The sequence below is a fragment of the Gossypium raimondii genome, chromosome 3, assembly GCF_025698545.1.
Source record: "Gossypium raimondii isolate GPD5lz chromosome 3, ASM2569854v1, whole genome shotgun sequence".
NCBI lineage: Eukaryota > Viridiplantae > Streptophyta > Magnoliopsida > Malvales > Malvaceae > Gossypium > Gossypium raimondii.
In genome coordinates this window covers 8,448,802-8,474,104 of record NC_068567.1, presented here as the reverse complement: position 1 = coordinate 8,474,104, position 25,303 = coordinate 8,448,802, and the positions used below count along the sequence as shown (strand labels likewise).

The window sequence follows — 25,303 nt, the reverse complement described above, 5'->3', positions numbered from 1 at the left end:
TCCTTATCACAAGCCCTTTAGGCACCCTCAGCTTGGCTAGCACCACCATCATTGTGGGCTACCACATTAAGCACCTTTCATTCGGGCTTAGAATCCACGTATTCAACCTTTGATTTCGTATCCCACTTCTAATTGAGGCACAATCCATGGACGACTATAAATTTTTAGAGCTCATGACTTACATCGAGCCAAATTCAGGATACTTTATCTTCATGATTATGGGACCAAGCCTCTTGATATCAAGGAATGCCCTTCGAGTTGCTCACAAATCCCCTCATGATGTCATTGTCTTGATAACCATTTGGACTAAGTCCTATAAGTCAATGCTTCTATACTTTTCAAACTATAATAGCGTGATAGATATCTGTGGGACTCTCAATTCACATGTCTGTAAATTACCTTAAAAGCAATAAGATTGTTTAGTCGTGGTTTGACCTCATATATAGCATAAAAAGGAAGACTCTAAATGATTGAAAAACTAAAATCTTAGTCAAAATTATACTCTATCAAAATATATTTGTGACCATCCAAGCTTAGATTGCTTATCTTCATAAACAATAGGGACTTTACCTTCATTCTTTGACTCTTCAAAAAGCATAGTAGCCCTGAAAGTTGCACTTAATTCAAAGGGGTTAAGTTATAGAGGTTCTGAAATATGCTTAGATAAAGAATCTCGTTCCTCTTTCTATACAAAATAAAAAAAAAACCCAATCAGGATCCACTAAGAGGCACCAACGAGTTATCTAAGGGTTATCCCATAGAAATTTAATACATCACAGATAAACAGATGAAAAAACATGAAACCTGACCTCCAAAGCATAGAGCGAAAGGTAAAACCTTGGTTTACCTCTTCCATGTTGAAGCCCATTCATTGTACAACTATTGCATCTCATTATTTCCCGTGGTACACTCAAAGGAGGCACCAACAACCGCCTCTCTTACCAATTAAGGCACATTTATCTTTTGACCACCACCAACAACAATATTGCTTCCCGCTTGACTGCCACAATTCCTAACCATCTTTAAACTAGTAAAAATCAAGAAAAAAAATAACACAAAAACCTTGAACTTACCCTCTAAATTCACTCTAACATAGACAATAAAAATTCAGATCAAACCAACCACGTTGACGAACGAAACAAGAGTTGAAATAGGCATTAAAGCAAAATCTTGGAGTAAAAATGACAAGGGAAATTAAAAGAAAAGAAGTTAGAAAAATCTAAAAAATAAGTTCAAAACTCGATGAAGCGGTTAAGGGTAAAGACATGGACATTTATAGACCCTTCAACTATGTGATGTCTTCAAAAAACCACTAGCCACAAACTTTCAATTACCAATCAAAATGCACCAACTAGCAACATCAAAAGTCCAACAATAGAGAAATCATTGGCACTGTTTCCCAATGATGCATCGTAACTCATGGCCATAAGTAAATGTATCAAAATGTGTGACATATGATGAAACAGTGGCCAGATGTGTTTTCTATGTACGTAGACTTGCCTTTCCAACTTCAAAGCCCTCTACAATAATTGTAAATATTCGCCTTCAGGAAATGCACCTTCTTAGCCTCTCGAAAGAAAGTCATTCTCAACCCTTCAGAAATGCCTCCATTCAAAGCAAATCTTCCTTAATTCCTCATAGGCTTACTCCTTTGACTCATCAAAAACACCCTTTGATCATTTACCTAATAATTTATTTATTACACCTCCTAGGACCACAAAGACCTAGATATGTCTTGAGAAAAGTCACTATATAACCTACCTCTTAATTGAAGGCAATTGTTACACCTCGTTAGGACAGGTTGGGCGGCAAACCCCACGAGAAGACCTCCAAAAGCAGTATGTGCAAACACCTTGAAAGAACCCTTAGGCTTGCAACTTGCTTGACAACTAGACCCACTCATTAATCGTTACACTAGGGCTCAGCTACTACATCCTATTCGAGATGACCAAAGGCACATCATAACACTATTTTATCTAGGCCTATGACATTAGATCACTTGGCCACTTGCTCTTGAGTCACCAATTGCCACCCAACACATGGTACCCCAAGATTGGAGGCAACAATATATAAGGCTTGATACCTTATCTTGGGGGTGTCGCGTATCGACTGGCTATTGGTGAGTCATGGAAAGTGATTTGATATTATAGGCCAAAGTAGAATGGCTCTATGATACGTCATCTTGAATGGGATGTGGCAGTTGAGTGGTGTGTGACAATTAATAAATGGTTCAGTTGTTAGATAAGTTGCAAGCCGAAGGGTTCCTACGAGGAGTTCCTTCAAAGTTTCGCACATATTGTTTATGGAAGTCTACTTGTGGAGATAGTCAGCCAAGCCATCCTATCAGGGTGTAACCATCAAGAGGTGATAGATATCTAAGACTCAAGGCCTCAGCTCAAAGTCAAGTAACTCCATATCTCCTCTGCTACTACTCTACTCCTAACTCCACCTTCTCTTCCCTGTTTCCCTATTTCCTACTACTAGATGACTCCATGTCCTATCTGAATACGGTGAACCATCTATCTTTGTCACCTATTCTTCTTTGTATCAACAAAGATCGAACCTTACTTTAAATAAGTTTTTTTTAATATATATTTTAATTTTGGTTAGTAGTTCGTAAAAATCGATTATGATTTGTCATTTTTTTCTTCAATTTAATTGACTAAAATTCTTAGCAAATAAAAGGTAAGAAACAAACATTAGAAAACAAATATTACAAGACAAAGTTTGGAACTTTCCACCCCTACGTATCAGCATAATCATGAAAATAGGTTAACATTATTAATTTTCTCAGATTTATGAAAAATATAATTTAACTATTTAAATGAAAAAGAAAAGTTTGGAATTGCATATTGCTATCTTTGGCACTACTCACTAATTACTGAAAATTTTAAAAATTTTAAAAACTCCAATCTAATTAGAGGTGCTCATGGGGCCCGGCCCGACGGTCCGCCCGAAATATGGGAGGGTTCGGGTAAAAATATATGCCTGAAATATGGGTTTGGGCAAAAAAACGAGGCCCGTTTAGAAAACAGGCCGGGTCTCAGGAACCACTTTTTTGGCCCGGGCTCGGCCCGGCCAGGCCCGAATATAATAAATATTTTTATTTTTTATTTTTTTAATTTTAAAATATATTTTTTAATTTTTTTATTTTTAAAATAAATTTTTGGTGTTTATTAAAAATGGGCCGAGCCGGGCTTACGAATTTTTTCCCGAGCCAGGCCTGGACAAAATTTTAGGCCCATATTTTGGGTCGGGCCAGGCCTGGGCCTAGGACCCGGGCCAAAATTTTTTCTTGGCCCGACCCGGCCCATGAGCACCTCTAAATCTAATACATAAAAACCACCTTAAATTAAAAAGTTTGTTTTTATAGTATTAGCAATAGATCAAATTTTACCCAGAATTTTATTAAAAGAAACTGGGAAAATCTTGAAAATGAAGGAGGAAAAAGAAAATATGAAAAAACAGCATTGGTCTGAGTAAAAAAAAAAAAGTCAAAAAAAGTTTTTTTCTTTTCCTCTCCTCTCTTTTTATTTTATTTTCTTTGTAAAAACTTTCTTCTCTTTCTCACTGTAATTTTCTTATGTACGCTCGTTCTCTCTCTCTCTCTATATATATTGTTTTCATCGTATTCTTCTTAACTTCACCATCATTAAATTAAGTTTTCTTCTTTTATTTATATTCCGTGTATAAAATTCGTGTCTTTGTTAGTAAACGACAGAACCCAGCATCTCTTATAACCTTCCTCTCTTCTCAGATCCAACCCTTTTATCTGTCTCCCCACCTGGTAAGCTTTTCTCTTTTCTTTGAGGGGGGGATTTTAAATCACTTTGTTTTTGGTTTTTTATGGGCAGTTGTTTTGATCTCAAAGTTTTGATTTTCTTTCCTGCTGCTTTCTGGGTTTTCTTTATTGTAGTCAGCAAAGTCAAAGTCCTTTTATTTTGTTCCTGATTTGTGTTTTTGCATATTTCTAGAGATGCTGTGAGCTGGGTTTAGTTTATTCTTTGTTGCTTTGTTTGGAATTTGTATAATCATGGGTTTACTTGTTTTTTCTTGCTATTTTACAGTTTGGTGAGACTTGGCGTTAATGGAGTGGAGCTTCAACATGAATCATAATCGGTACCTCGAATGCTTTGCTGGGACTTGGCTAGTTTATATCTCTAGGTTTAGACTGCTATGATTCAATAAGTAGTTAAGGGTCCTATCAGTTAAACTGATTTAGTTTTGTTTAAAATTAGGAGCTTTTTATTAGATTTCTAGATTGTTTTGATAAGAAAAAGGAAACAGTTTTTGTTGTTCTACATAGTTTAGAGCTTGTTGGCTTTGTTTTATGGAAAGTTTCAATCAACAGTGAAGTATAAAATTCGTGGTTATCAACACAAATGGGTGGGCTTTGCTCGAGGAGATCCACTGTAGATAATGCTCCCGTTGGAGGCTTTCCCCATGTTAATGGCCATTTTGCTCGAGGGTCGGGATTGGTTTTTCAGACCCGGCAACTGCCCGCGAAGATAAGCACCAATTCAGCTCCTCCTGCTGAGGACAGTGCAGATAATGCAGGGATGGAGTCAAGAGAACCTTTTTCATTTCCGGAGATCAGTACGGTTCCTTATTGTATGAATCCAGCTGGTATTGATGACGGAATTCCTCGTTTGTCGAGGGTGCTATCTAATAAATCTAGATCAACCAAGTCTAAGCAGGCTGCTGTTGCAAAGGTAAGTTCAAATTCTAATGCGTTCCCTACAATTTTTTCCCACTTTTCCTTTTTGTCTATAGGTGTTCATGTTATGTTGGAGTAGACTGTTTCCTTGAATTATAACTAACCTTAAAACACTGAAACCGATGGGTCATATTGTGTAACTCCATGGAAATTTGTGTTTCATGATAGAAATCAAGCTTTTTGACAAATGCCTTATGGAGCTACTGGGAAATACTTATTTTATATAGGTTCTTCCCCATTAATTCTTCTTTAAAATGCAATTTACGATAATTAGGATGAGCACTTTGCTGATTTTTCACTATTATTGGTGTTAATGAATTATAGTTCTGAACTATTCACTAGAATTATCCAAATTTGTTCCTGACAAGCTTTTCCTATGCCATTGAATGGTTCTGAGTATGAGTCCAGTCATACTCATATTAGCTTTTATTATTTTTCATCTTCAATATGTACAAAATGGATGGAAGTTTTCATGCTTAATCATAGATGTATCTAAGCTCTTTTTCTTGCTAGGATTCAAAATATTGTTTGTTAGGAATGGAAGGGGCCGCGAACCATGTGGAGAACCATGATAGAGATTTTTTTTATATGGATAAATTTGCTGATTATTCTGTAGTTGATGTATGTAGACAGACAAGTCAGGTTGTTAATTGTTGTTCTAATATTTTAATGCTTTAGATTCTAGCATTATATAATTGCTGGTTGTTAGAGCAAAGAGGAATCCTTCTGGTTCTACTATTATGAATTACAAACTTTATTTGATGAGTATGATTCACCATACGCGCGTCACAACTATTCGATAGATCAATTGGTTGCTTTTTTCTGCAGGTTACTGAGGTTGGCTCTCGTTTAGGTAGAGCCGGTACTGCTGGGTTTGGAAAGGCAGTGGATGTTCTGGACACCCTTGGTAGTAGCATGACAAATTTGAATCTTGGCAGTGGCTTTACCTCAGGGGTAACAACAAAAGGGAATAAAATATCAATTCTATCTTTTGAAGTTGCAAATACAATTGTTAAAGGTGCCAATCTGATGCAATCGCTTTCTATGGAGAATATTAGACATTTAAATGAGATGGTCCTTAAGTCAGAAGGAGTACAGAATTTGATATCAAGAGATATGGATGAACTCCTGAGAATTGCAGCTGCTGATAAGAGGTGGATAATGCAGAAATGCCATATTGCTTCAAAAATGATTCTATTTTATATAATTTGTTATAATATTCTAAAATGGTGGTTATGTTCAAAAATTTAATTTGAGAGGCTTTTTTCCCCCCGACTTCAACAGGGAAGAGTTAAAAATTTTTTCCGGAGAGGTGGTACGATTTGGAAATCGTTGTAAAGATCCTCAGTGGCACAATTTGGATCGTTATTTTGAAAAGTAATTTCACTGCTTGCACTCTTTAAGTGTTATTTATGAATTCGAGTCAGATCCCAATATTCGTTCCTGCACTATCTTTTATGATTTCAGGTTGGGTTCAGAACTTACATTTGAAAAGCAATTGAAGGAAGAAGCAGAGACGATAATGCAACAGTTGATGACTTACGTCCATTATACAGCTGTAAGTTCTAGGTCTTACTGTTATAACTAGAGAGCTGCTCTCAAAAGTTGCACTCTAAGATTATATTGTTTAAACCAAAACGATTCCTATATTTTCGGTCTTGTACTAAGTTCTGAAACTGTTTCTTTCTCCCATTCTGTTTTGAGACACTGAATATGAGCTGATAGGTAGATATCATAATTGAAAGGCTTATTATGATTAACATGGTACAATTCAGAATTCCTGTTACTGAAATTATCTATTTGGAGTTTGTTATAAGTTATGTTGTTTACATTTGTTTCTTTGCAGGAATTATATCATGAGTTGCATGCCTTGGACAGATTTGAACAAGATTATCGACGTAAGCTTCAGGAAGAGGATAATTCAAATACTGCTCAAAGGGGTAACCTACTGTTTGTATCTCTATTGTAACTTTCTTGCTTAAACTTCTTGGTTAACAGGGTGTTTCTAATTTGTGTTTCTAGATTAAAATGGTGAATCATACTGAACAACCCAAAAAAGCAAAACCTGCTGATATGTAGAAGTAATAACTAGTTCTTATGTGTTTCTAGTCAAAACCCTCTGCGGCCAATTCCATTTTGGTTATAAGGAACTTGTAAGCTTTATCATGGCCCTTCTTAGGCATGTTAGTGCTCATTCTGATGACATTTTGTTTGCAAAGTTGCTGTGAAGTTTTCTGTGTATCCCATTGTTTTTTCCTTTGAATTTATATGTAATATAGTTGATGTCATCTAAGCCCTTCCTATTGAGATTGTTTTGATTTTGTCATGTAGGAGACAGCCTTGCAATATTGAGAGCAGAGTTAAAGAGTCAAAATAAGCATGTGAAAAATTTGAAGAAAAAATCTCTTTGGTCTAGAATTTTGGAAGAGGTACTAGTAAAGCTCTATGAAATTTTCTTTTTTGTTAAATAATTTTTCATATACTTATAATGAACTCCTAAAAAAAAAAATTTGGTGTTCTTTTTATCTTTTGCTGTGAACTCCAAGTCTAAACGTATGTGAGCTTTTGTACGTAATGTTACAAGTGTCTTTTGCTGCTTGATTTTGAAGTTAGTTGAAATATATCAGTGGAAGTTTTATGCCTTGTATTCATAGGTCATGGAGAAGCTTGTAGATATCGTTCATTTCTTGCACTTGGAGATTCACGAGGCATTTGGCGCAGCTGGTAAGAATTTAAATCATCAAACTCAAATCATTTGGAAATGGAATTATTTTATCAAGGAAGTTATGAAGATAAAATTAAAATATTTATGCTACATTTGGTAGGAGTATTATTTTTATGCATGTTTTAGTATATAAGTTAGCAATAAACTAATTCAATTGGTAATATTTAACCATTCCCATGACTTATTTTAGCAAAGAGAAGGAAAAATATTCGCTTATTTTGAAGAGGTCTTATTTTTACAAGAGTTTTATTCATCTTTCTAATTTCAAGTTTAAAATTGTACTAACTATTCTTTATGTTATGTCTAACTATTGTATACATATGTAATAAATAAGTTTTTTCCTCATGTTATTACCCTAGTAACCAAACAAGGCATTAGAGCTTTAATATTTTACAGCTTCTCTTGCTTAATTGAAAACTGACTTTCCTCTTAAATTGAGGACTGAGGATTAATAAAATGGTCAAACTTGATTCCATTGAAATCTAAATCATTGGATTAGGTCATTTCCTTCTTGTTTTGTAAGGAAAATTGTCAGCTTTTTTTTATCTCATCTATTAAGATGATAATATTTAAATTTATGGCTTGTGCTCATGCTTAAACCTACAATCCAATTAGAAACAGAGAATTAGCTTTGATTTATTTATTGAGTGGTGTTGGTTTTTACCTGTTACCTTGCAGATGGTGATAAACCCGTTAAAGGTTCTGTCAGCAGTCATAAAAAGTTGGGGACAGCTGGTCTTGCGTTGCATTATGCAAATATCATAACCCAAATTGATACTCTTGTAAGTTTTATCATATTCTTCCTAACTGTATTTTGTTTATGTCTTTGCTTGATCTCCTTTAATTAGTGGTGGTATTTTTCCGGAAGACTTAGAAAGGATGATAGAATTGATTCCTTGGCGAGTGGACATATTGTCTTAGACATTAAGGATTGAGGACGCTTTGTATTACAATCTCAGTGATACACCACAAGAGCATTCATACATTTTTTCTTATCTTTTTTACTTCCATAATGTAGAAGTAGCTATAGGAATGGTAATATGATAAAATGGCGACACACTGGGAATTGTCATGGGCGATTTCCTTTTTGATTTCTTCCTCTTAAAGCATAAGAATTTCCAAAATTTTGAGATAGATATATCTGCATCTGTTCAGTAACGTGTGGATTTTGATAAGTTCAAAACTGAATGTTCTACTCAGGTTTCTCGATCAAATTCTGTGCCCCCAAATACAAGGGATTCTTTATACCAAGGGCTGCCTCCTACTATAAAGTCTGCTCTACGGTCTAGACTGCAATCATTTCAGCTAAAGGAAGAGGTGTGATGTTTGAAAATATTGATGTTTGAGATATTACTTACCATTTGCTGGATTTTGAAGATGTTGCTAGCCTGAAACCCATTGTTAAAACTATTTACTTGTAATACACGCTGACCAACACAATCTCAAATTTTCTTTGCAGCTAACTGTCCCACAGATAAAAGCTGAAATGGAGAAAACATTGCAGTGGCTTGTTCCCATTGCCACTAATACAACCAAGTAAATAGCTATTTCTCACAATATCTTGTTTTGTTATTGACATATTTTGAAAGGCATGGTCTGGATTCCATCCCTGAAGTCATTGCCTGCTGGTTATTATTGTTCTTTTAAGTTTATTTCTAACTAATCCTTGTTTCCCTTGTCCCAAATTTTTCCAACCAGAGCGCATCATGGGTTTGGATGGGTTGGAGAGTGGGCAAACACCGGGTAACTTCTGAATTTTGATGCTTTTTCATTCCTTGATGTTTAACACTTTTTGTTACTCAGCTTTTGTTTTAAAATTTTCAGGTCTGAGATGAATCGTAAACCTGCTGGCCAGACTAACTTGCTCAGGATCGAGACACTACATCATGCGGACAAGGAGAAAACTGAAGTTTATATTCTTGATCTGGTAGTGTGGCTTCACCACCTTGTTACTCAAGTAAGGGCTGGGAATGGTGGAATCAGATCTCCTGTTAAGTCTCCAATTAGGTCTCCAAACCAGAAGACAGTTCAACTATCAACTCAGAAGCAGTCCCCATCATCGATGTTGACTGTTGAAGATCAAGAGATGCTTCGGGATGTGAGTAAGAGGAAAAAGGCACCTGGAATAAGTAAGAGCCAGGAATTTGACACTGCAAAAACTAAGTTAATCAAGCACCATAGGTTGAGTAAAAGCACTAGCCACTCTCCAACAAGTGAATCTAAGAAAGATCCCTTCCTTATTCGGAGGCTGTCCTCAGTTCCTTTCATCGACTTTGATATCAACCGGATCAAGGCATTGGATGTCATCGATCGAGTGGACACGCTTCGAAGTTTGTAACTAAATGTTGAATTGAGATTCATAGGCCTTTTACTTTGCTTGTGTAAAGTGTCCATCTGCTGCATTTTTCGGTGTTGGGTGCTAAATTGGTTTGCAGTTGGCAATATTTTTGGTGAGTTTACAAAGCAGATGCTGAGTGATCATGATACAAGCTGTTATTTTTCTTACATGTGAAAAGTGTAAGGGTAATGAATGTATTTAGTCAAGGGGGAATTTAAACTGATTTTCTAGCCTATAGTTCTCTCTTTAGTTCTATATGTACAGAATATTTCATCATTTCATAATAATTATAAATCTCTGCTCTGCCTTTTTGGTCTCCCTGTTGATAACATTCGTTGCTTTTTCATGCCATAAATAAACTCAAACTTGAACGCTCAGTAAACTTGTTAGATATGCAGATTCACATATCTTGCAACATGGTTTAAGCTGGAAACAGATAATGAAACTGAAGCATCAGTTTTTACACAGAAAGCATTTGAATCCTTCATATTCTCTGAATAAGCCAACAATATAAACTTGTTCGGAAACTATTGATTACAGCAACCTGTTTCTTCTATCGCTATGCAGTGTCAGGTGTCCTCTGTGCAGAAGAATAATAATGAGATTCAAGCTCCTTGAGGCTTGCTGCAGCCTCTTCTCCGATCCTGGCCAACATTTGATCTGTTCTCTCTGCTTGTTGGTTAAACTCAGTAGTTCTTCGCTCGACATGATCATTAAGTGATGCAAATCCTGAAAAGATTGCCGTCTGCTTCAACTCAGACACTAACTTAAGCAAAGAATCAGCTGCCTGGACCTGCAGTCAGTATATTGGTAATGAAGAACGGTGACAATGAAAAAAGACTATAATGAAGATTCTTTAATCCGAGCTGTGGACTTTGTGAAAATGGTTGTACCGTGGATTTATATCATCTATCATGTCAGATATTGGAACCCAAAATGTATCATTGTCTATGTACATTTAACAAATGTTGGTAAACAAAAAAGGGTTACTCACCATTCTGGCTGCACGCATCTCCATCATGAAAGATTCTTGTGAATTTCGAACTGGTGGATCATTTACCTACAATGAGGTGCAGCCACGTGAATATTACATTAAAGATAAATCTATCACCAATGAAATGACTCAAACAATTCCATAAGGTTCCAAATCTATAGAAGAACTCCTCATGGAAGCCTATTTCTGTCTCTAAAATTTCTTCCTTGATGCACCCCACTGATATACAGTAAGTTTATCCAATATGCTTAAATCAGTTCAATATGCGGTTAGGGCTTAAAGAAAATAACATTTTAGGTTTTTATTGCAACAGAACGTCAAGGAGAGTACATATGTCTAAAATATAGAACCAGAAAATTACATCCGAACAGAAAATGAGAAATTAAGAAAAGAATCATTCGCAACCTTATAATTTGAAAGCCACTTTAAAAACATAAATTACCAAAATATCAACTCTAATACAGACTACAAAGAGTTGTATAAAAGACATACACGGAAGCTCGAAAGCATTATAAGCATCTAGGCGCAGCTCCCCTTAAATGTTGTTCAAAAATGAAAAGGAAAGGACCATTTAAAGGAATCGGGAACTTGGAATGGACTACAGAGAAAGCTGATTTTAGCAAACTAGGAATTTACCAAGATAACCTCAATTATAAACTCAATTAAATAACTAAACTATCAAAACACTGATACAATAGCTACAATAGATTCTCGCATTAGACAAAAGGATTTCCAAAGAGAATAATGCTTCCTCAACTGAGCTACCAACAAGCCACAAAGTAGTTCCTAGACAAATTCAACAACTAACCAACTGTTCTAATTCAGTTGAACTTTCACCAGAAAGTCACAGTCTAACAAGCCAGGTTACAAGGAACACATCAGTTCACCATAGTAGACAGAATCTGTATAGATTTGACATAAAAATAAGCGACAGTTTCCACAAATGATTAATCAAGATCTTAATGCATCAAACAAAATTATGTGCTTTTAAATGATCAGCACTAGTGTTTCCCTCCTTAACCCTCACTCTCCATGACCACATTCACTGCATTAGTAGTTGAAATTGTTATCACCTACTTTTAAAAGAAAAGGAAGATGGAGCAGCCAGCAAATTATATTCCCATAGGAAGGAGTTAAATGATGACCAATTTAATACCATAGAAAAAAATAATAATAGGATTATAAAAAACCTTAACACTCAGTAGAACATGCACAAGGAACAACTTCATTCCAAGGAAAAAAAATATTATAAAACCATATCTAATGACAAAATCTTTTATCCAACAGATGTTCTATAAGTGATACTTTCACCAAATTCAGGTTCAATACCCAAGGTAACCTATTTTACACTAGCTTCCCCCCAGAAACCTAAATTATTTTCTTCGGGTGTTACATAAATTCATTTCAAAATCTACAAAAATCATCCATATTCAACTATAACACATTGTACAACCAAAAAGAGGGATACATCTTCACAAAATGGAATTTTGTAAATGAGTAAAAGTAAAAGTAGAAGCTTTCCAACATTGTACAGGGCAAATAAAGTGAAAGGTTGTCCTAAAAGTGAAAAGATTCCAATTTCCCACCTCTAACTTTTAAATTCAAAATCAGAAACGAAATGAAAAACCCATTTAGGGGAGTTTAAGAATCTTGACATAAGACTCTTTAAACTCGAAGAAATTGTAGTAATTGCTTTGAAGTAAAGAGAGATTTACCCGGGCAACGTTAACAAGCTGGGTGAAGTTGTCGACGATGTTGGCGATGTCGGTTTCCACTCGCTGCATCATAGTTTTCTGCTTCTGTGCCGCCGCTGCTGCAGCCGCCGCCGTCGGCCCAGTTCCCGCTCCCGTTCCTTTGTTCATTGCTGTAAAGCGCGCACACACACACAACAGAAGAGAGCGAGATTAAAGAAGAAGAGGATGGGTGATGGGAAACAAATAAAAAATGAAAAAAAGAGAAGGGAAATTAAAGAAATTATATTGGGATGTAGTACTAGTGGAAAAGAGAAGGCCACAGCCCAACTATTAAATGCCAAACCCAATTACAAAAAATTGCTTCGCAGTCTTTACCAAAAACACCACCCATTTGAGTTTTGGGTCATCTAAAATAAAAGGCTAATTGATTATTTAAGTAAAAATTATTAAAATTCTAAAATTCATAAAAATATATATATAAATAATTATATTCAAATATCAAGAGTTGTAACTTTTATTTTACAATATTGAGAGAAGCGAGAAGATAAGATTTAATATGTATTAAATTAAAATAAAAATAGTTTAAATTGTGAGTAATAAATACGTAAATGCTTCATGCTAAGACTATTAAATGTAGTTCAATTGTTTATTATGGTATTATAAATTTTCTTGAGTTGACTTATAACACCAACTTAATAAACGGCATTATCAATATATACAAACTAGGTTGGTGAAACAATTTGTGTAATAACATTGAAATGTATAAAAATATCAAAATAAAACTTTAGTTGAAGTGATGAAGAAATTTTTTAAGATATCATGGAATGAGTTTAAATCTCAATATATCCAAATTTTATACCAGTTTATTTAAAATGTAAAAAGGAAAAAGTACCCTTGTAACTATGTAACTTATTTCAAGTACGCAAGGGTAGTTTAATAATTTTCCAATCAAATTGGTGTCCGGTATTAGGGAAAACAAATGTGTTAATAAAGAATTTGTTAGTTGTTAGTTACGGTTAGTTGTAAATCAGTTACGTAACAGTTTTTGGAGTTACTTTAAATACATACAGTCTGTATGAGAAGAGAACAGGAATGAAATAATTCTTTTTCACCATCTTTACTGTTATCTTAGCATGGTATCAAAAGCTAAGGGTTTCTTGGTGTTTTCAGTATAATTTTTTTTCTATTTTCTCATGGCATCTAACACCGAAGAAGTTGGACACTCGCCAGGTAGTGGTGTTCTGGCCACGTCAACAGTTCACTATTTTTCTAAGCACGATACCATCAAACTTTCCTTGCACAACTATCTTTTATGGAAGCATCAACTTCTGTTGATTCTTGAAGGCTATGGACTTGAAGGGTTTGTTTTAGGTACTATTCCTTCTCCTCAATTTGTTGTTAGTTCTGATGGACAACAGGTGGAAAATCCAGAATTTATTGTTCATCGGAAGCAAGACAAATTTCTTGCGTCTTGGCTGGTATCAACAGTTACAGATGATATTATGGCTCACCTTACGACTGCTAAAACAAGTTTTGCTTTGTGCACTGCGATTGAAAATAGGTTTAGTGCAAAATCCTCTCTAAAAGTGTCCAGTATGCGGCATGCCTTGTACTCCATCAAGAAAGGCAGTCTGTCGGTGAAAGATTATGTGGCCAAGGTAAAACAACTTAGTGATGATCTAACCACTGCTGGTAGTGTTATTTTTGAACAGGAACAAGTGAGTGTTATTCTGTAATACCCCCTACCCGTATTCGTCGCCGAAATAGGGTATGAGGCATTACCAGATTTTACCGATTTTTTTTTTGAGATAGATTTATCATATTCATAAGATAATTTCATCACATACCAAAACCAAAATTTGTTAGCCATACCAATGGCTAACCATACATTCATTTCACATTAACATCTAATTTACTAGCTTATACATGCCATTGATTTCCAAAATAAAGTTCCTTTATGTACCAAGATCTCGAGATTGATAGTGTGATGTGTCTCCGACCAAATCCGACCTCCGAGCTCTTAACTCTACAAACAGGGGAAAAAGAAACAAGGTAAGCACTTTGTGCTTAGTAAGTTCATGCAACAGGAATTATACTTACCATACTTATACATCCATCATTTAATAACACAAGCACACATCCAATTCACATAAACATATACCTATCAAATACAAACTCAACTTCATACAAATTCATTACAAAGATTTCCATTTCCTTGTTATTTTTCCATATTTATCCCATTGAACTACTTGGAATTTCGATGGATATTCAGGGGTACACCTAAGTGTACAAATCCGGGTCCGTCAATTCATATTCATGTGCGCACATTTCCATTTCAGAGAGCACACTCCTGCGAACCTCATCCTTACAGCGGGATTACCAGTCCAGGCTAAATCCCCTGTAATATAAACTCATAGAGTATTGTTGGGATTACCAGTCCAGGCTAAATCCCCTGCAATGACAATTACTCTAATGAGCTTGGATCTGAATTACCAGTCCAGGCTAAATTCAGACCCTAATTCGGATTACCCGTCCGGGCTAAATCCATTTTCCACATATTCTTCGGGAGGGCTATATCAGAATAGGATCACCCGTCCGGGCTAGATCCTTTTTACCGTCGATTCCTTTTCAGAGATCCATCGAATTTTCCTTTCATTCAACAGGGATTTATTTCCTCTTTTCATCAAGTATATCAATACTTCATCAATTATCATACAATAAACATACAACTCATATTCACAACAATAACAAACATTTCAAGCATTTAAGAACATAATTCAAGTTACACGAACTTACCTCGACACTTGTTCGTAAACAAAAATCTACTAATCCCGAACTTTTTATTTTCCTCGATCTAGCTTTGTATTTGAACTTTATGGATCTAAATAAATAAATTTAATCATTAATCTAATACATTTCATGTTCATGTGTAAGATTCTCTATGATTCCATTATTATTTATAGTGCATTCAAAGCTGTCTCACTGAGTCATAGTCACTAAATTATTTATATCTTGAGCTACAGAATTCCAAATCAAGATTAGTTAATTTTCCCCGAAACTAGACTCACATATCTTCTTACCATAAAAATTTCAGAATTTTTGGTTTAGCCAATAAGTACAGTTTATTCTTTAAAGTTTCCCTATTTCACTATATGATAGTTCTGACCCCTCTTCACTAAAAATTAATTATCTCACTGTACAGAATTATGATGATGCTTCCCTTTATTTATTCAGAAAATAGACTCATTAAGGATTCTAATCATATAAATTATAACTCATAATCATTTTTGTACAATTTTAATGATTTTCCAAAGTCAGAACAGGGGAACCCGAATTTATTCTGACCTTGTCTCACAAAATCTATTATATCTCATGATTTACAATTCCATTGCTTACACAGTTTCTTTTATAAGAAACTAGACTCAATAAGCTTTAATTTAATATTTTATTCATCCTCTAATTCGATCTCTACAATTTTTGGTGATTTTTCAAAGTCAGAGTACTGCTGCTGTCCAAAACTGTTTTAGTGAATGGTGTTAATTACCATTTTTCCCTTAAACTTTCAACAATGATAATTTCGTCCCTGCTCAATTAACCTCTCAATTGAGCTGATTTTTATCAATCAACACTTTATTATATCACTTTAAACTACCTTATAACCTCTGGAAATCAGAATTTCAGCACTAAACTTTAATTCCAAACTTTTTTCACAATTAGGTCCTACAAATCAATTTCTATTGGAATTACCTAATAAAATCATCTCATAAACAAATTAAAGCATCAATTTCATCCTATTTCCTCATAAACTTCCAGCACATATTCATATCAACTTTCAATATCATTCATAAAATCAAAAACTAATGAATTTAGTAATAGGACCTAGTTGTAAAAGTCTTAGAAACACAAAAATTACAAGAAAAAGGCAAGAATTAACTCACTTGGTGCAAAAATTATGAAAAACCAGCTTGAAGAAACCCTTAGGACGTTTTTTGGCTGATGAGAGTGCAGAAAAATAAAGAGAAATCTAGATAATTCCACTTTAGTCCTAACTTTTAAAGCAAATTTTGTAATATTCCAATTTTACCCTTATTTCTTCAATTCTCCTGATTTTTCTCAGCGTATGCCGCCCAAAATATCTCCTTTTGGGGTTATTTGCAATTTATGTCCCTCCTCATTTCATAATTGAGCTATTTAATCCCTCTAGTAACTTTTACACCTTTTTCAATTTAGTCCTTTTTACTTAATTGACTACCCAAACATTAAAACTTTCTAACGAAATTTTAATACCATATTACTAACACTTCATAAATATTTATAAAAATATTTTTGACTCGGTTTTACGAGATCGAAGTCTCGATATCTTATTTTTACCTAATTTCTTCAATAATTTCTTTTTCTAACTAACCGCTTAATCAGTAAAATTTTTCTATCGATATTTTCATACGATTTTTCCTATCATATCAATATTCATGCAAAAATATTAAAATAAATTTCTCTTTAAATTGGATTTGTGGTTACGAAACCACTATTCTGATAATTTTGAATTTGGGCCATTACATATTCTCTCTGGACTCTCAGTTGAGTTTGAATCGATTCGGGTGTTTACCTCTACAACAGCTTTATCACTAGATCTATTGATGGAACTGCTTCTTGATTGTGAGTCTCGACAGCTTGAGTCCTTAACTGAATCTCCTTGTCAAGCGAACTTAGCATCTCGACAACAAAATAGTGATGCTGACTTGAAACAGCCTACTGAGTCGTCTCGGTATTCTCAGGACTCCAAACAAGGATATAGAGACCAGGGTCGAGGGAGGTATCGTGGCAGGTCTCGTGGAAATGGAAGAGGCTGGTCGCGTGCTCGTCCACAGTGTCAATTGTGTGGCAAGATCGGTCATCTTGTTCAGACCTGTTATCATAGATTTGATGAGAACTTTTCTGGTGATATGCAAGTGAATTGTCATCAACTTAATTCTGGTTATGGGTCTTCAACTCCCAATTATGTGTCATCTGCGCCCACTTGTCATGCTCTGACTCATTGCTGTGGGTCAGTTCCTCATTCCAGTCATTTGGCTCATCATGGTTCTTCCTCCTCACCAACTAATTCTACTTGGTACCTCGATTCTGGAGCAACGAATCACATAACATCTGAGGTCTTCAACCTCACTAATGCTGCCTCATATACAGGTAACGATCGTGTCCTCATGGGCAATAGTGATTCAGTATCTATTGCACATGTAGGAACGTCTACTTTATCCGTTAGGGATAGGTTGCTACGACTTCAGAATGTGTTGCATGTACCTGCCATATGCAAAAACTTAATGTCAGTGGGTCAATTTGCCAAATACAATAATGTTTATTTTGAATTTCACCCGGTCTTGTGTTTTGTGAAGGACTTACAGACAGGGACGACGCTGCTCGAGGGCCGCATGCATGATGGGCTGTATAGGTTTCAGTTCACCAAGTCTGCTCCAACTGGTGCTAGGGTTTCTTCCAAGCCTCGCTACAGTTCATTGAACAATACTCAACTCTCCTCCACCTCTTTGTGGCACAACCGACTTGGCCATCCATGCAATAAAGTTTTGCATCGTACATTACACTCCTGTGGTATTTCCTTCAACAAGAATAGTATACCGGCAGTATGTACAGCTTGTCAGCTTGGCAAAGCTCATAAACTCCCCTTTACAGCTTCAAAAACATTATATTCTTTACCATTTGAACTGGTTGTTTCAGATGTATGGGGCCCTGCTCATGTATCTTCGAATGGGTTTCATTACTATCTCTCATTTGTTGACATGCATAGTCGGTATACATGGATTTATTTTCTCAAAACCAAGTCTGAAGTGACTCAATGCTTTCTGCACTTTTATCAGATGGTAACAGTTCAATTTGGATGTGTTATTAAAATGCTCCAAACAGATGGAGGGGGTGAATATCGTGCGTTGGCCAAAGACTTGTCTCGACTTGGTGTTCAACACAAGGTCTCGTGTCCCTATACCTAGGAGCAAAACGAGGTTGCTGAAAGGAAACATAGGCAGATCGTGGATATGGGCTTGACACTCTTAGCCCAATCTCATATGCCTTTAGAGTATTGGTTTTATGCCTTTGTGCAAGCTGTTCACTTGACTAACAGACTACCTACTTCTGTTTTAAGTCAAACCAGCCCATATGAAGTTCTCTATAAGGTCAAGCCAGACTATACTTCACTACGTCTTTTTGGGTGTGCCTGCTACCCAAACCTCTGGCCTTTTCACAAGAACAAGTTGAATTTTCGCTCTCAACAATTTGTGTTTCTTGGAAATGCTCCTAACACCAAAGGTTATAGGTGCGTTGCAGCAGATGGTCGTGTTTATGTGTCTCGGCATGTTACGTTTGATGAAACAACACTGCCATTTAAGAATGAGTTTTACAAAGATTCATCCTCACAGATTGAGACTAATGTCCCTCATAGATCGGTTCTCCCTCTGGTTGTGGCCAATCGTGATTGTCAACCACCTCCGCCAATCGTGACTATCAACCATATTCAAAACGAACATCTTCGAACCATTCTGCTGATCAGACTTCCTCTAGAGTCTCACCTAGTCTTTCAACAACAGATGCTGATGTTATGAACCTAGCTCCACCTACTGGTCCTCCTAATTCTCCACCTGCAAGTCCTGACATAGCTCCACCTGATGCTACTGACATGGCTCAGTCAATTACTGTTCAAGGAAATTTCCACCCCATGCAGACCCGTTCCAAGAGTGGAGTTTTCAGACCAAAGGTCTTTGCTTCAGTCATTGAAGACACTGAACCTACGACTATCACTGAGGCATTTCAGAGTTCTGTATGGACAACTACAGCCAACGAAGAATATTGTGCCTTGATTGCCAACAACACATGGGACCTTGTTTCCCTACCAGAAGGTCGCCGCGCTGTTGGTTGCAAGTGGCTATTTCGTATCAAGAGACATGCCGATGGTTCGGTGGCTAGATACAAAGGGAGACTGGTAGTCAAAGGGTATTTACAAGAAGCAGGAATTGACTTTTAGGAGACCTTCAGCCCCGTAGTCAAACCTACTACAATCAGAGTGGTGCTGGCTCTTGCAGTGCACTTCGACTGGACCATTCGACAAGTCGACATAAATAATGCGTTCTTAAACGGGGAATTGAGTGAGGACATCTACATGACACAGCCACCGGGATTTGAGCAATATGGTCCTCATGGGGAACCTCTTGTTTGTAAGTTAAAAAAAGCTCTCTACGGTCTTAAGCAAGCTCCTCGAGCCTGGTTTCAAAAGCTCAGGGACTTCCTGATTACTCTGGGGTTTACAGCCTCCAAAGCTGATAACTCACTGTTTATACTTCAAAAAGATGCCCAACAACTATATGTGTTAGTTTATGTTGACGACATTATAATAACGGGCAGTGATTCTCTTGGCATTGATCGGTTTGTTAATCAACTCCATGCTCAGTTTGCTTTGAAAGACCTTGGTCAGTTGGGTTACTTTCTCGGAATTGAAGTCAAATACACATCAGGAGGGATGTTTTTATCCCAGGCCAAATACATTCGGGATCTGCTCCTCAAAGTCTCCATGGACAGGTCAACTGCCCTCCCTACGCCTATGGTCTTAAATAGTCATCTGTCAGTTGCTGATAGCAATCCATTTGAGGACGAGCATCACTACAGAAGCATAGTGGGGGCCCTGCAGTACATAGTCATCACCAGGCCAGATATCGCCTATTCGATCAACAAAGTATGTCAATTTATGCACAAGCCATTGGATGTCCATTTCAAAGCAGTAAAACGAATCTTGCGATATCTTCAAGGAACGTTGAACTATGGGTTGCAATTCACTCGAACGTCAAAGTTATTTCTTGAAGGCTACTCAGACGCTAGTTGGGGGTCTGATGTCGATGATCGTCGGTCCACTTCGGGATATTGTGTTTTTCTAGGTGGCAATCCTGTCTCCTGGAGCTCCAAGAAGCAGCAAGTTGTGTCCCGTTCAACAGCAGAAGCAGAATACAGGAGTGTTGCCCACGTAACTGCAGAAATGGTTTGGATACAATCACTTTTGACTGAGTTGTGTGTTCCTGGGTTGTCCAAAGCATTGGTCTGGTGTGATAGTTCAGCTGCAGTTGCAGTGGCTGGAAATCCTGTTATGCACTCCAAGTTCAAGCATGTGGAGTTGGATGTCTTCTTTGTTCGAGAAAAGGTGGCTGCTGGTGTTCTCCAAGTTAGTCATGTTCCAAGTTCTCATCAGCTTGCAGACATCCTGACTAAGCCCCTACCAGTTGCAGTGTTTAATAGGTTTCGTGATCATTTGAGAGTGGTTCATGTAACTTAGTGGGTGTCTTGTTTACCAGGAAAGAAAGAAAAGTGGTATGGGGAATATTAGGGAAAACAATGTGTTAATAAAGAATTTGTTAGTTGTTAGTTACGGTTAGTTGTAAATCAGCTACGTAACAGTTGTTGGAGTTACTTTAAATACATACAGTCTGTATGAGAAGAGAACAAGAATGAAATAATTCTTTTTCACCATCTTTACTGTTATCTTAGCATCCGGTAGACTCAGGATACTAACTCAATCATAAATTTAAATAATAATATAAATTTTAATTTTAAACTCACCATCGAAACCGTTTTTTGAAAACAAAAATTTTAGTTGTCGACTTTAAAAAACAAAACTGGAGTCACCACCGATCCTGTATTAAGGTGTGATCGGGTCATCTTAAAAATTATTTTGGTCTACGAATTTTGAGAAAACAAGTTCGGGAGTCGGTTACGCACGAGGAAGGGTTAGCACCCTCGTGACGCCCAAAATCGGTACCAAATTGATCATTTAATGTCTTAGTGTCGAAAGTTAAAAAGATTTTAAAATAAGCTTGAATGATGAAATTTGCAAAAAGATAACAAATTGTTCAAGTCATGTAAAGAAATTGAGTCCCAATACGTTAGGGTACAATTCCTCATAATCCCCGAACTTTGAATATCACTTTTATTTTATGCGAAAAATCCTCACTTGAGAAAGTAATGTGCCACACCCAATGCGTTAGGGCACGACGAGTTAAGTTCCCAAAAATGATTTTTATGCTCATGCATTTTGAATAAAGAGTATTCTCGGTCATTTAAGATTGACAAAGTAAATCAGAACCCAATACGTTAAGGCTCAATTTCCCTCGAAAATCCCAAACTTCCAATAATGCTTTATTCAAAAAACCTTTAAATTAAGAAAATAACTTTGATGAACAGTTAAAACCAAAATATATTTTCAAAATGGGTATATCGAAAGTTAATTCAAAACGTATATGAATACATATTTACAAAATATATATATGAGCACAATATACAAGTAAGCTTGAAAATATGTATGAGCATGCATTTAACACGTAAATACAAGTGTACATATAAAAGGGAGGTAAAACTATATACGACAAGCTTACAATAATTTCTAAGAATATGCAGGCCAAAACATGTGTATGTATACATGAAAATTGTGGAGATAAAAATATCGAAATATGCATATATATATATTTACAGAAAAATGTATAAGTATATCGTAAAGAAAATATAAAAACATATGTGTATACATATTTATAAAAACTAAAACATAAAAGTTTATTTATATATGTAAAAGTTAGAAAATAAAATAAAAACGTATAAAATATATAGAGGTATATGTATCTTGTATAAAAGAATGCCTATATATATATATTATAAAAGTCATGCGTATGTATATGTATCATAAAAAACAATGCCTGTATGTTATAAAATAATAATAATAATGAATATAGCATATGCATATAAAACATTTAAATATATATACAGTATATACATAAATATGATAAGAAACACATATGCTGCATACATAGGCATAGTAATAATAGTATATAATATTATAGTAAAAATAAAAAAAAATACTAGCAATATTAATTAAATAAGCTAAAAAATCTAAAATACAAGATTAAAGGTTGAATTGCAAACAAGCAAAATTTAAATGCTGATTTCACAAAAAAAAAATAAAAAGGAAATAAAAACAAGAAGGGAGCAGATTCAAAAGCGCGCAATAAGAGGGGGACCAATCGAGCAATTCGCCCAGACCTCCAAACCATAGCGCAGAAAGGGACCGAATTGAAACGAAAATTAAATATGCGGCCCAATTTTAAAACAAATAAAAAGGATTTAATTGATATGCGTTGCAAAAGGGAGGGGCTAAATGCGCAATTATACCGTTCAAGGCAATAACGCGCGGATCTTCCCCACCAGGTCGGGTCACCGCGCGGGTCTGGCCATTTAAAATGGCGCCGTTTCATGTGCTGCATAAATGAAACAAAATTGAAAAAAAGAAAAAAATAAAATCATTTGGTTTCTTTTTTAAAAAAACAAAGTGTGGCTCTGCTAGGGTTCTTTTAACCCATTCACATTGTCGTCTGTCTCGCCTCTTCACCAAAGCTCCGATGACGGCGGAGATGGTGGTGGCGCGGCGACCTTGACGAACAGGTAAGTATTCTTCCCTTCTTTTCTTTGTTATTTTACGAAATAATAATGAAAAAAAAAAGAAAAAAACGTTTGCAAATAAAATGGACACTGCAAAATAAAATAAAAAAAACCACCTTTGAAAAAAAGAGTTCTAAATCTGTATTTTCTCTGTGCTTTTTCGTATCTTTTTACACTGAAAATTCCCCCTTTAAATCAATCAATCGGCTCCTTTTATAGCCGAAAACACAAACTAAAATCAAATGAATCCCCAAAAATCCTGTCTCTTAATCTGTTATCCTATTTGCGTACTATTCGCTACTCGTGTTTGTTGCAGGTACGACAGTGGAGAAGCAGGGCGCGTGGAGGAACCTGGTTCTGAATCGTACGTCACTTGAAGTCTGCTGGAACCATTTGAAGGCGACGGCTAGGGTTACTGCTTCTGAAGATTAGGGTTTTTGTTTTAGTGTTGGGCCATTTTAATTGGGCTTGTATTTTAAAGATTTGGGCTGTACTTTGTTTTGTACAGGCCTGTTTATTACTTTTTTTGGTTTTGGTTTATTATGTGAGCCCAGGCAAATAATTGGTATTACACTCACATTTTTAATTTTTTTATCAAAATTATAGATAAGAAACTAATTTTATTTTTTAATATTATGCTTGGCCTATAATAATAAAACTAAATTTAATTATTATTAACTACAAATATAATTTTATTTGGATTAAGGTGATATTCAAGTTTAAAATATTTTAATATTATTTATTTTAAGTATTTTGAAAGAAAAGTTGACTTATTCAATTATATATTTCATAATGAATATGTGTAGTTACAATCTGGATGTTGATTTTTTTTTTATAACACTATTTAATGGGTCAATTCTTGACCTATTTTAAAGGTTTTTTTCTCCCTAATGAATGGTCACTATAATTTAAAGCTAATTTGATTGAAGAGCTGTTTCTTTTTTCCAACAAGTGAAATGGACTATACTGAACTGCTCATTAATCTCCAATTGGCTGCTACTAGTCCAAAATATAAAATCTAAAAGATGTCATGCTCACCTTCACAACAAAATGTTAAAAATGCTATTTAATGTTGGATTGAGGCCTCCTAACCAAAAAATAAAGGGGAAAAAACTTTTTTTTTATTGGAACATGTACATATTACTTAATTTTTTATTTTTATTTTTATTTATTTTAAATATTTTTCAAAAAGGTAATTTTTTGAGTACTTTTGTTTATTTTTGATATTATGCATGTCCGTTTTACAGATCATATTCGGGGTTCGTGGCTGCTCCTTCCAATAATGTTGTCTCTAAGGTTCAAACTTACATTCTCTCCTTTAGAGTGTACATACAACACATATTATCTATCTCATAATATGTTTTTATTCAAATTTTGTATTTTTAATATTTATTTTTAATTTAATTTTTTAAAACATCCTATTTTATTACTCATTTTATAAGATTGAATTAGTTAGTTTTGGTGCAAAACATTTGAATGGTTGATGGGGTAAGTTGAAGTAAATTTAGAGAGAAAACTAATAAATAGGATAAGGCTGGTCAAAATTATATTGGCTTATGTATAAGTAAATAATTTATCAAGCATTTAGTAGTGCATAATAATAATATCATTTTTAAAGTTTCAAAGTTTGCTGTAAATGAAATTGATCTTATTTACAAAGAATTTCATGTTTATTTATATAAATACAATTATCCAAATAAATGTTTATTTGGATACTCACATTTTTAACTATAGATATAATTATTCCAATAAGTTTAAGAAGCTAAGAAACATAACTCAATACTTATAGCCCTTCACATATAACATTTTACATGTAATGGCAAAAATTAAGTGAAGAGAAGATGAGAATGGATAAAATGGGCTAGCCATGATAATTGAGGAGAGTTGAGTTTCTTAAAGTGATAGATTCTATATATTTGAGATTTATAAGCAATATTCTGTATGTGTATTTATGAAATTGAAAATTTTATAATAATGATATAAGTAATAAGATAAAGTAGACTTTTGAGTCATGAAATAAGATCATTATTTTTAGATATTTTATAAATAATATTCCATAACAGAGATATGGAATAATAAAGTACTAATGAATATATTTTTAATTAAAATACCTTTTAATAAATTTATAATCTTTTGATTTGTAATTAAATAAGCTTTTTATTTTATTTATGAGAATTTTAAATTTCATTAAGTGGGGCCAGGAGGTTGACAAATATCTTATAAAAATATAATAAAATATTAAAAAAGATGCGTGACAAGTTTTTAAAATTATTTGTAAAATAATAAAAAATTATATTATTAGTATATCAAATAGTAACCTTTATTTATTTAATATGAGATAAAATGTAGGAATGTTAATTGA

At 34.9% G+C, this 25,303-nt stretch overlaps 2 protein-coding genes across 2 annotated transcripts; one reads left to right on the top strand and one right to left on the bottom strand.

The window, feature by feature from the left end:
• Positions 1 to 3,630: 3,630 nt before the first annotated feature.
• On the top strand, positions 3,631 to 10,097 carry LOC105797000 (protein PSK SIMULATOR 1). The gene is made up of 14 exons (XM_012626899.2): positions 3,631 to 3,787; positions 4,068 to 4,119; positions 4,352 to 4,712; positions 5,546 to 5,871; positions 6,002 to 6,094; positions 6,185 to 6,275; positions 6,564 to 6,657; positions 7,049 to 7,146; positions 7,372 to 7,441; positions 8,121 to 8,224; positions 8,643 to 8,759; positions 8,902 to 8,978; positions 9,141 to 9,185; positions 9,267 to 10,097. The coding sequence occupies exons 3-14, from the start codon at positions 4,383 to 4,385 to the stop codon at positions 9,778 to 9,780; spliced, it is 1,959 nt and encodes a 652-aa protein (XP_012482353.1). The 5' UTR covers positions 3,631 to 3,787; positions 4,068 to 4,119; positions 4,352 to 4,382; the 3' UTR covers positions 9,781 to 10,097.
• Positions 10,098 to 10,102: 5 nt separating this feature from the next.
• On the bottom strand, positions 10,103 to 12,726 carry LOC105797001 (mediator of RNA polymerase II transcription subunit 22b). The gene is made up of 3 exons (XM_012626900.2): positions 12,490 to 12,726; positions 10,775 to 10,840; positions 10,103 to 10,573 (listed from the first exon to the last, which is right to left on the bottom strand). Exons 1-3 carry the CDS (start codon positions 12,634 to 12,636, stop codon positions 10,340 to 10,342), a joined length of 447 nt encoding a protein of 148 aa, XP_012482354.1. The 5' UTR covers positions 12,637 to 12,726; the 3' UTR covers positions 10,103 to 10,339.
• Between the last annotated feature and the right edge of the window lie 12,577 nt (positions 12,727 to 25,303).

Coding starts and splice junctions, on each gene's coding strand:
- LOC105797000 (XM_012626899.2), top strand. CDS start 4,383: ATGGGTGGGCTTTGCTCGAGGAGATCCACTGTAGATAATGCTCCCGTT. Junction 6,095..6,184: donor TTGGATCGTTATTTTGAAAA/GTAATTTCACTG, acceptor TTATGATTTCAG/GTTGGGTTCAGAACTTACAT. Junction 9,186..9,266: donor GGAGAGTGGGCAAACACCGG/GTAACTTCTGAA, acceptor TAAAATTTTCAG/GTCTGAGATGAATCGTAAAC.
- LOC105797001 (XM_012626900.2), bottom strand. CDS start 12,636: ATGAACAAAGGAACGGGAGCGGGAACTGGGCCGACGGCGGCGGCTGCA. Junction 10,841..12,489: donor AGCTTGTTAACGTTGCCCGG/GTAAATCTCTCT, acceptor ACCTCATTGTAG/GTAAATGATCCACCAGTTCG. Junction 10,574..10,774: donor AGATGCGTGCAGCCAGAATG/GTGAGTAACCCT, acceptor TACTGACTGCAG/GTCCAGGCAGCTGATTCTTT.